Genomic DNA, 12270 nt, shown 5'->3' with positions numbered 1-12270 from the left:
TGCTAGGGAACAACTCATTATTTGTCAATTTAATAAAGGGAAAGCAGCATTTATCTTTCCTATTTGAACCGTACCCCAAAACAAATAGTATATAAGGGAAAGTATTATGAAGTAAAGACAGAATATCACCATTTTTCAATCCCTAACGAATTAAAACACATTCATTTTCAATTCACAAGAGTAAAAAACAATCATTAGGTTAGCTGAATGCAGGCCTCATAAAAGGTCTACTATTCTATTAGGAGTGGGATTTAGCATATCAATATGTTTGATGGGCACATTTATTTCAGTCCTTTAGAGGGGACCCCCACACACACATTACAATCAATATTTCAAACCTGATAGCAACGTTGTGGAGGAATTCAGAGGATATGGTTTTCTCACCCTTTACTTTTCCAGATATCTGAAGAGACTGGATAAAGTGATCACGTGCAGAAAAACAATATAAATCATTCCATTCATTAGCCCTTAGTATTTGCAAGCAAATATATTAGAGAAGTTCCAAGATGTGATAAGGCAATAGGATAGTTTTGAGTATTTTCCTCAGAACACCACCAGAAACCAGGGTTCCTACTTGCTGTTCATCTCCTATAGTGGGAGAACTGTCTTTGGAATCAGACTGAGAACGAACCTTGCCTCAAATCCTGCCTGGAATCCTGCCTCATACCGTTAACAACTGAGTGGCCTGGGGCAAGTTCCTTAACTAAGAAACAAGGATAATACCCTCACTAAAGGAAGGGCTTGTGGAGGATTAAACAAAATTGTGTATATACAATATACACAAAAATAGAACCTGACATTTAGTGAACATCTGCTCAGTAACTGGTGGCAATTACTGCTCTGGAATTTTAAATTAATGCAACCACCTACCAGCTTAAGGTAATGAATGAGGTAACAAAGTGTTAGAGAAGGAAAAATTCATCTCTAAGAACTCTAAAAACCAAAGTACAACTCCCCAGGTTAATTCTATCCAAAAAGTATGAAGGCTACAATAAAGTCAACCAATTTAGTCCATAACCCATATAGATAAGAAAACCAGCTTAATCTTGCTAAACTAGAATTGGGCAACTTTGCTCCTCCCTTTAAAAACCTTCAATGGTTCTGGTCTACTGACAAAAAGGCTCTTTACAATGGCAATCAAATCATTCCAAGGATCTGACAACTTACCTTCCCAGCTTTCTCCATCAAACTACTTCACATTTGCCATTTCCCAGACACACATGCCTTTCCCCTCTGAAATGGCATTTGTTCCCTGGATCCTCCAGAGTGTATTGCAGTATCACTGGGTCCTTAACTCCTCCTTGGGCCTCTAAATTCCTTAGTAGCAAAAGGGAATGGACTATTCATTTATAGTGGTAATCTAATATAAAATTTTATCCACCATACGGACTCAACAATGTCTAAAGTTTAGATGATGAAATGCCAACTTGTATTTGTCCGTATTTTCACCTATTATTTTACTTTTACTTTCATAAAATTAAGAGGGTAGGTAGTTGACATGATGGGTTCTATCACTGGCCTGTAACCACTATGACAGGGACAGAATGAAAGACAGGGTTCCTGATTCTCATCCAAGTTATTTTCCATGGAAAAAAGATATCCATACTTTCAAGATTCATATTTATTCCACAGTGGAAAATAAAGTGTAATGATGTTAAGTCTAATTCTTGTGAGATATGAATACAGAACTACAAAATAGTCATCTGTTAGAATTAGAAGTCCTTACAAGACTAATAAAAATGCCAAGTATTACACTGGAAAATTCACACATTAAAACAAAAGCAGCAACATATTTCTCATCCCACCTCCCATAATTCTTCTGACTGCTTCCAGATCCTTCCTTCCTCCGCCTCCCAATTAGGCATCTCATGTACTAACAGCCTCTTCATTGCTAACTCTGCAATGATCCACGCAGAAAGGTAGCTTTTAATTGTTACACTATTTCTTCTTTTCAGTACTTGGATAATGCTTTGAAAGCTTAATTTAGGAACTGACTGAACCATACCTTTCAATGCAGCTTTTTTTTCCTCTAAGGTGACTGATAACTAGGACCCCAAACTACAGGTTCCCCTAGGAGTCCTGCCACTCAGCAAAATATTAGGTTTAGACCACTAAATATTAAATATGAGGCATCAAATCTCATTTAATCCATATATATAAGTATATATATATAGTAATATGTATGTATACATATGAAGACTGAATCTGGAAGAGGAAAGTTCATTGTCTAGTTTACCAATAGAATCCAGGGCTTCCTGACCCAAAGCTAAATTTACTGTACATCATAATGTTTTAATCTTTCAAAGAACATATACTACTAATTTCAAATAAGACAGGCTCAGAAGGTAAAATTACCATTTATTTTTTGTTAGTCACGTGACAAACGCCAGGCTTAGAAGTCGGTTCTTTTCTATTCTTACACACTATTCTGCTACAATATACTCTAACTTTACTGAACCCTGGAAAAATAAGTTCTAAGAATAAAAATTTAAGGTAAAATGTAGTTATATGAATTGTACAGAAACCACCACGTTTTTATATAAGTGATATCACCACAAGAAACTCTAAATTCAAGGGTCAAGTGACCCAAAACCCATTGGCAATTTCCAATTCCCCAAGCTAGGTAGTGCACAGAGGGCTGAACTCATTGTGCAACGACGATTATTTCAAGGGTAAACTTTTTAACACAAAGTATAATGAATGTGGAATGATCAACTGTTCTGGAAATTTTATAAAAGAGAAACTTTCATTAGTCTGCACAATTAAAGTTATTTTGAGAAACAGCAAATAATTTTTGCATGTATCACTACTCCGTTTCCCCGAAAACAAGACCTAGCCAGACAATCAGCTCTAATGCATCTTCTGGAGCAAAAATTAATATAAGAGCTGCTGTTATGTTATGTTATATTAATATTAGACCGGGTCTTACAGTAAAATAAGACCGGGTCTTATATTAATTTTTGCTCCAAAAGACGATTAGAGCTGATTGCCTGGCTAGGTCTTATTTTGGGGGAAACACGGTACACAGAACTACTCAACTTCAGCTAGTAAAATGTGTACTCCAAAAGGTACTCCCTCTGTAATGTGTCATAAATATGATGTTCTGGAATGTATATGGAACCTAGTAACCATTTTTAAAGTTTCATTTGCCGATGTCTCTCTTTGCTCATCGGGCTCACAAGCACTAAATATCTCTAAGCATCAAACTAACGGACTTTTCGTCAGTCTTTCCCACTGACTGGTATCATGGGACTGTTATCACCACCATTTGACGACGTGAATCAACCACCCAGTTAAAAAATCCCACACACCACAATCTTGCTCTAAGACGAGACATTTTAACAGCTTATTCTGCGAGAAGCACAAGGGTACTTTTAACTCTTACTCTGAGAATTCGCTCTTGGCACATGGCTTACAAGGTAAAATTTTAACCTTCTAGAAGTTACTAGAACATAGCTGGCATCCCTTCTCTTAAGAGTTTGACAAGCCAGAGGGGGATGTGTTAGCTTAATACTTTACTTCCTTCTGCCACATCAATACTGCCAGGTGATCAGGTCCTATTCGAGTTTATGGTCCCCCAGAATGACTGGAAAGGGTAGGTAGGGAACCTGGGAAAAGATTTCTTCTACTACGGGAAAAGGTTATAAATCGGTGGGGTGTGATAGGCCAAGCTACAGAAAACATGAAAAAAAACGTGACGGTCGAAAAATTCCAGAATGGGATCCGCTAAGAAAGAGAGGACTCATTCTTCCACCACGGCCGGTGGAAACCCGAGAAGCTAAATCAGGTAAAATGCCCCGTAACCTCAGGGAGGCGGGACTCGGACGGCTACACCAAGGTTCCAGGCCCCGCAGGGGTGTGACCCAGTGGCCGAGCGGGTAGTGACAAACTTCGGGTACCCCCAAGGACGGAGCCCTGCTCCCGCGGCCGCGGCCCAGTACGGGTGGGTGAGGTGAGACTGGTTAGTCCCCTTAGGGGCCACATTCCGGGCCGGGCTCCGGGGTCCGGCAGCGGCGGCGGGGCGGGGCCGGTCCCGCTCACCTTTGAAGAAGCGCAGCGCCAGGCCGTACAGCTCCTCCAGGCCGAAGCCCCAGTGCTGCTCCAGCCGCCGCGCCTCCTCCGCCGCGCCCCCAGCCGTCGCCTCCCCGGGCTCCGGGTGCTCGCCGGTGGCGCCCGGGCTCCGGCCGGCCCCGGGAGGAGAAGGCGGTGGCAGAGGCGGCGGCAACAGCGGGGCGCCCTCTGCACCGGGCCGCTCCTCCGAGTCCGGGCTTAGCGTGAGGCCGTCGACGGAGACCTCGAGTCGCTCCGCGTTCAGCACCGCCGCCATCTCCGGCTGCTGTGCCTCCTCAGCGGGGACAGGCGGCGGCCACGTATCGACTTCCTGCTGACCTCTGACCTCCACTGATCGACACCGGAACTTCCGGTGCTGAGAAGGCTCCAAGGCTCCGAGAAAGGAGTTGAGGCCTAGTGCCCCGCCCCTTCAACACCAGCAGTTGTGCCCTCTGTCCAACCATGCGTCACTCCCCCCAGTTCCCGTGGGTCCTGAGCGCCCTGCCTCCGTTCCCACCTCATCCCCTCGGGTGGGGAGGGTGTGTTACGCCCCCTGCCCGGTCCCCACCGCCCCCGCCGCTCGGCTCTGTCCCGCTGGTGTTGCTGTCTCGGAGGGCGGGGGGCGGAGAAGCCCCGCGTGTGGTCTGTGCGGGCCTGGTGACTCCAGGCAAGTGCCCTACCCTCCAGGTCAAAGACCCTTCCCATTTGCAGAGTTTGGCTGTCAAAACTCTAGCCCACCAGTTTTCATATGGTCTTCCCAGCAACTCAGGAAATGCCCGACAAATACATTTTTTTTGGAAAAGGAAACAGGCTGCAGAGAAATTCAGTGGCTTCTCTGAGGTGGTTGGAAACCGGCAAATGCTGGTTTTGCGGGAATGCAAGCTCAAACAACTGGTGGGACCCTCATTAAGAAAAAAATACCAAATATTAGGAGCAGAAAGTTAGGTATGGAAATGAATATATATTTAGAATGTGAAAGAAGTCACAAATAACATTTTGAAAAGTTAATAAAACCCACAAACATACACATAACCATAACATTCTTATTAATTGCCGGCCCACTTCTACAGGGCGTCCGAAAGTCCAGAAACATAATTTATTGTACTTTTTTAAAGATACGCATATTCACCTGTGTTTCTAGATGACTTTATGGACACCATTTATGATCATTTTCCCCACGTTTTTGGTTGCGTACTTTTGATCACCTTTTCCTATGACAATTATTTTGTACTATTTTCTATTAAGATAGATCAGTCTTTTTTAGCGTGGTGATCACAAATTAGGTTTTTTTATTATGGTTTATAAATTTCAGCTTCACAACTCTTTACTGACATTAGTGTTCTTTTTTAGGTTTATTGTCAAATTTGGGGAAACCCATTATCAAGTTTCTCTCACACGTGAGCTATAATATTTCAGGGCTGTTTTGCTGCTTCAATGGCAATTTTGTATATGGTTTTTCCGGCTCCCTTGTGTTTTTCGGGACAAGATTTATCTGCTACATTAAGAGGAGATCTGATCCATTAAGATGAAAAAAATGTGACTTCACATATAGACTCACTATGGTTCAACTACATAAACTCAGGAATTCTAATATATTTCATTTAGCATGATTCACATAAAAACAAAAATAAGTATGGTGCATTTATAATTGTAGATACGAGTATGACATTACTAGGTAGATTCCTGATGAGTGAGAACCTCCATTTTAGGTTAGGCATTTTAGAGTAGGCATTGAGGTAACTGATTCCCTCCACTTACAGTTTTTTACTTCTGATGGTTGGAAGGATTTTCTGAGGGACTAATTTCTCCTTTTCTTTCAAATAGTGTTTCTCCTCCACCACTCATACAGTTCCTGTGCCAGGCATCACAGAGTGTCTTTGCCATCTGGCCCTGCACCTTTGTGACATGGTCCTGGTTGAGTTGGCATAATGGGCAGTAGGTGTATTCCAGAAAGCCATTCCCACCCCCACGGTGAGCAATAATTTAACAGTGTGCGGAAATGACTGCAGACCACATAAATGCATGCCTCTAATCCCAAATTAAATGTATCCCTAATTCAATCATTGTCCCCTTAGCCAGATCCTAAAAATGCCCATGGCCATTCCTGTACCACCTAACACAGAGGAGGAACGATGGAAGGAAGTCAGAATGCAAAGAGACAGTGGTCTTAAACATCTTACTTTAGAAACTTTTACAGAAACATTTGACCAGGTGAATATATTGCTAGTGCTCATTCAAGGGCCTTGGAAAGGGCCTAGGTAAGTGAGGGACCCGGAAGCTTAAGTTTCATTAATTTATGGTAAACTCACTTCTAATAGTTGTAGGGGACTCAAAACTAATTCTATTACTCCAAGCCAAGTGGTTTCTTTTTTTCTACTTAGCTGGGATCTTTAGATTTAGCTTTAATTACTTTAAAAATATGCATATTACAAGGCCTAACCTCTAGGAAGTCATAAATATCTTACCTTGCTGTGTCTAGCTCGGTGTTCTAGCATTAGTATTCAATAACTTTTGAGGGTGATAATGAGATTGGTAAACACAACTCTATTTCATGTTGTTACAGATGCTGTTTTTCAAGTTTTCTACAAAAAGCATTTCTTTTGTCAGCAGAAAAACACATTTTTAAAAACAGTATAAATATTAAAACCTATAGAATACACCTGGGAAGACGGACAGGTAAAATATGATAAACTAATCATTACTGACTTTTTTTTGTTTGTTTTGGAATTTAACACATTGAATATTCTTGAAAAATCTATACATCTTCTAGATCAAACATTTAAACTCTTCCTAATAGAACTATCAAGGAATGTCCTGTAGGTAGTTAATTGCTCTTGGTGACCTAAAAAAGATTAGTGAATATAACTTCCCTTTAACAACTCATTGTAGGAAATGAGTTCCAGACATTCGCGAAAATAAGAGGTCCAAACTTCAGTGTGCGTGAGAATCACCTGATGATCTTATTAAACTGCAGATTCTGACTCAGGAGGGAGGCCCAAGAGTCTGCATTTCGAATAAGCATTCTGGGTGGCAGCTGCTGTTTACAGAACACATTTTTTTAAAGTGTGTTTTTCCATGTTTTCTGTCCTGTGTTAGGGACAGGACACGAGCTCTAAGTCAAGTAGTTGTTCCAATCTAGTTGCAGAGGGCGCAGCTAACAGGGCCCATGCCAGGATCGAACTGGCAACCTTGTTGTTAAGAGCACCGCACTCTAACAAACTAAGCTAACCGGCCACCCCAACAGAACACATTTTGAATAGCAAGAGTCTAGGAAACTTTTTTGACAACTTTATTGAGATACAATTGATATCCAATAAACTGCAAATACTCAGTTTACAATTTGATAGGTTTTGACTGTACCTGTAAAACCATTACCACAATCAAGATAGCAAACACATCCATCAACCCTTCTGTAATCCCTCCCTCCCCCAATAGACATTTGTTATAATGTCCTGTCACAATAGAATCTGACTTCTATAACCAGTTCAGAGAAACTACCTGTATTTCCATACTCCTATCTTTTTTATGTGAGGAAGTACAGAGTTAGTAAGAAGTATTTTCTGAAACCTTTCAAATATCTTCCCCAAGTCTGTTCCTATACAAAAGAGAGTACTTTTCAACCAACCATCTTTGTCGTGTGAATTTCAGTTAAGCTTCTTTCCATTCAATCATTTGTCAGATGAAGTGTTACCATTTCTGAAATGCTCTCTGAAGTTTCTTCCCTAAAATCAACCTTTCCCTTCATTCTCTCCACACATTTTATCTTTGTGAAATACTGTTAGATCACCAGAGACTGGGTTTAATTATACGTTTCCTGCTTTATGTGGTGAATTAATAATTGGTACTTAGTAAAATGTTGCAGTTAGTCTTATTTAGTAATGCAGTACACTCTAGTAGTTGTAACTGTTTTGTGCTCCTAGGGCAAAGGCCATGTCCCTGGACTCCCACAGTCCCTAACACAGGACAGAAAACATGGTAGGCACTCTGAAGGTTTTACTGAGTGAATGAATGAAGGTATATTTACATCTATAACATGCAGTATAATTTCAGCTCAATGTAAGGAGTGCCTCGTATGCCAGACACTGTAGGAAACCCAAAGGTGGGTGTCTGTGGTGTCTAAAATGCAGGAATCACAGTTCAGTAGGTGAGATATGTGAGAAGCACTGTATTAGGGCCAGGCTGCCAGAATTAGAATGCACTTGCTTTGAGCGGGTTACTTAACTTCCGTTTCCTCCTTTGTAAAATGGGGATAATAAAGTATCTCCCCTTAGGCTGTTGAGAAGACTGGATGTGGAGATACACGTAAAGCACTTGGAAAAGGACTGCGTGGCACACAGTGAGCTCTTAATAAACGTCGGCCACTGTTCATAGACAAAGTTCCACTAAAATGTAGAAGAAAGTTTACACACTGGATGCTCACAGGATAAAGCCTGCCCACCAATGTCTTTTACTTGGCTTACAGTGCTTTAAATCTCAATTGGTTGCTAGCATTTTAAAATCTGGAATTTTAATGTAAAAAAAAATCCAGATTTCTGACTTACGTTAAAAATTAAGAAATTTGGTGACACTGGGCCTGGCAGTGGTCTAGACAATAGTGAGCTAGAGCTATGTAGAGGCTTCCTTGAGGACAGACATGCGCTCTCAAGTTTGCAACAAATCCCCAACCTATAGCACTGTCCTTGCTATTTATCACGGGCCATTGATCAGTTTACACCAAACTCTGTCTATTTATAGTGTTACCTGCCTGGCCATTGGAGGCATGGACGTTTGTGACTCTAATATAGACGAAAGAGAATGGCGTACTGCCTGGAAGGTTTGGGAATAGCTTCAGATCAGAGAGGAGATCATTGTGATTGATCACTGTGCATCTTTACATTTGAAGAATGTGGAAACCCATTGTAAGCAGAAGGAATCCCATTCATTTGCTATTGCCTTGAGGGTTAAGAGCCTGGCATGTTTAGTGAGCCTTGGCCCAGATCCTGTTAGGGAGAAGTGATGAGCCTGAAGAAACAAGCAGGGGTCAGATGTGCAGGGTCTAGAAGGGAGGCCAGTGATTGCCCTGAAGGTGGTGGTGGTGAGGGCTGGCACTAGGGGGCTCAGAATGGAAGCTGCTGTTAGCCCAGGTGAAGCCAACGAGATTCTGAAGAGGAGCAGCATAGGGAGACGATAAGGAAGAGATCGATTCCAAAGAGATGTGCAATCGAGCTGACAGAGCCAGCCAGCGTAGGTAAAGAAAAGGGACGGAATCTGTCACTTTGTAGCTGGCGCAAACTTAGGCCCACTTTCTGGACCTCTGTCTCTATCTGTAAAAAGTAGATATTGTTCCTGCCGTGGTTCCATCACAAGATGTTGATAGGACTAAATTAACTTATGTCTGTGAAAGTGCTGTAGAGACTATAAAATACCTGAACAGATAAGATATGATTTGTATTGCTGCTATTACCATTCCTCTCTGGCCTTCACACCCAAAACACTCCTAAGGACCGCTGTCCACTACGAAATTATGTATTTTTTTTTTCAGGTTCAAAAGTAAAAATGAGTCTAATGAAAGAAATCGAAGACTTACAGAAATTTGTGTTTAAAAAAACAATGCTGAGATCTAATCAGCATTAGCGATGTGGGATATATCTTCCATGTGTCTTGCAAATACGAATATTCATGTGATAATAATACTGATAATTATTAAGTAATATCCTCAACTTACAGTAAAAAGAAGTGAAAGGTTCGGGAAGGGAGGGCCTCGATTCCAAGGATTTGTTCAGAAGATGCTCTGACACTAATCCTTAAGCTTCAGGGCCCCCAACTCCACCTGCTGGCCGGAAATGGTAGCGCTGCCCCACACGGGCTCATTCTCCACGCCCGGCGCTCCTGCGACTGCCAGACTCGCCTCTGCATCGGCGGCCCTGTGGCTGTCTCTTGAGTGGGAGAAGCGTGACAGGCGCAGTTGCGGGGAGTAGCCGCTGTGACCCCGCCTGGAAGCTGCAGAGACAGGAAAAAGGCTGGGGCTCTGGGCGGGTCTGCCTTAGGCAAGACACTGGATGATGAAACTTTTCTAAATGATGGATATAAAAACCAAAATTCAATTAGACATGCTAGAGGAAAGACTGAATTATATATCCATTCTCTTAATAGAAAATTAAATTATGAAATTGTTATCATATGGAGACCAAGGACTATGCAGCCAAAATAATATAGCAAGAAAAATAAGCATCAAGACATGTCAGGAAGTCAAATAATAATAATAATTATTATTATTACTGTGTCTTTTGAATTTTGGCATACTAGTTAGTTTTTTTAACATTTTTTATTCATTACAGTTTAATTTCTCATCCTAAACAAATATTCATTTTTGTACCTAATTTTCTATTCTTGTTCTTAAAGCACTCCCCTTTCCCCCATAACTCAAAAAGCTTCAGGCTCCACGAATTCTGATGTGCCCTCGCTTGGGCATACTTAGGGGCTGTTTCTAAAAGAGCACAGAACTAAAGCAAAACATCCAACTTCCAGCATAGCTTGGTCACTCACTGGTCCTGTACCTGGGAGCCAGTCTGTGCCTCCTTCCAGTTCCAGCGTGCACTCAGACAGTGCAGCGTTCCTATACTTGCACTCGGCTTGAGCTCCCTGGTGGCCAAGTTGAAGATTGACCAAGGTTTCCTGAAGGATCCTGGCTGTGGCTTAGGAGTGTTATCTTCCATTTCCTTACCCAGTGCCCGGGAGCCTTGAGTTGCTCTCCAGAAAAATGGGAACACACCAGAAAATTGACAAGTGCAAACAAACAGGAAGCATGGAAATTGGGTCCCCAAGTGATGACAGAATGACTAAAAGGGGAGATACTGTTACTGAATACAGTTTGGGAAGACTTCCTGGAGGAGGGATATTTTTGAGCCTTAAGTAAAATCAACACGCAACAAGAGCAAGAAGTGCAGCTAAACGGGTAGGGCAGAGGGAGGTTGAACCTGGGAAAGGGGCCTGTCAGAATCAGTGATGGCTCTCTTTGCATGTCCAACGATTCTCATGCGGAGGAGAGGTACTTTTCCCGTATACAGGAACTGGTCCTAATCTTCAGCTGTGTTCATAGGCCCGGCACACAGGAAATGTCTAATGCATGTTTGCTGAATAATTCTAAGAGCATGCAGATATCATAGCAAAGTGAGGAAGTTACAGGAGACCAGTTTCAGCTCAATAAGAGGGAGAACTGTTTAAGAATTAGAACCGACCATTAAAGATCACCAATTATAGCTACGGAACACGTTGTAGTATGTGCCAGGGACTAAGCTAAACTCTTTACATACATTGTCTTATTTAAGCCTCACAATAGCCGTTGGAAATAAACATTCTTGTCCCCATTTAAAAATGAGGACATGCAGTCCCAGGTTAAGCAATGTCACACCCTTGTCAGAGCCAGTGGAGGAGCCTCCTTGTCTGCCTCCAAAACCGCATCAGACCCCACCCTGAAGCCCTGGCAGTGCCTCCAGCTCCGGTCTGCTTGTATCTCAGGAGTTTTTCTGGGCTGTGGGGCCCTTGCATTTCATAGACAGAATATTCACAGCTTTTCCCCCTGGAGGAGGCCCTGCCAGGTAAAGTCAGCTTGAGTTGCTGATGGGCAGTTGGACGACACAAACACAGCTTCTCTGTGCTCTGCACACTGCTGCTAGGAGCCTACGCCACCAGAAGCCATTACTTTCCCTCCTCAGAGCAGATCAAGTGTGTTCCTCAAGGTGGCGTGTCCTTACAAGACCAGGGTCCACCAACAATGCCCCTTTGGAACTGCCATCCTGATAAACAGGGGGAGGAGGGGTGGCCAGGATATTAATAATGGTCAGTGAATTTATTTCACACATACTGTGCCTCAAGCACTTCCCATGCTTTATCTCGTTTATTTCTCAAACGTCTCTTGAGGATATTATGAACCCATTTCACAGAAGAGGAAAGAGGGTCCAGGAGCTCCACCATAGTAGTACATTATTTAACAGAGAGGTGAGTACAATTCTAAGCACACCAGACTCTAGGGCAGGTCTGCACAATTGTGGCGCCAGTGTGACAACCATCCTAGCTGCGTGATCTTGAGCATGTTACATAACCACTCCGTGCCTCAGTTTCTCCAGCTACACAATGGGATGATAAAAACAGTACTTTATCGGACTATGTGTTAACACACATACGCACCCTTAGAATAGAAACTGGCACGATAAATTCTCCAGAGCTCCCTGAACAACACGA

At 42.4% G+C, this 12270-nt stretch overlaps 1 protein-coding gene across 1 annotated transcript in view; it reads right to left on the bottom strand.

The window, feature by feature from the left end:
- ACBD3 (acyl-CoA binding domain containing 3) overlaps positions 1–4396 on the bottom strand; it is a 31092-nt gene extending 26696 nt beyond the window's left edge. Inside the window, exon 1 of the mRNA XM_019730907.3 lies at positions 4042–4396. Within this exon, the coding sequence (XP_019586466.3) occupies positions 4042–4327 (286 nt within the window). The 5' untranslated portion in view covers positions 4328–4396. The remainder of the gene's footprint in view (positions 1–4041) is intronic.
- Between the last annotated feature and the right edge of the window lie 7874 nt (positions 4397–12270).

This window comes from Rhinolophus sinicus, chromosome 6 (genome assembly GCF_057876585.1).
Source record: "Rhinolophus sinicus isolate RSI-liver-muscle chromosome 6, RSI-T2T, whole genome shotgun sequence".
In the NCBI taxonomy this organism is placed as follows: domain Eukaryota; kingdom Metazoa; phylum Chordata; class Mammalia; order Chiroptera; family Rhinolophidae; genus Rhinolophus; species Rhinolophus sinicus.
The sequence above is the reverse complement of the archived record's forward strand: the minus strand, read 5'-3'. Positions and strand labels throughout refer to the sequence as shown.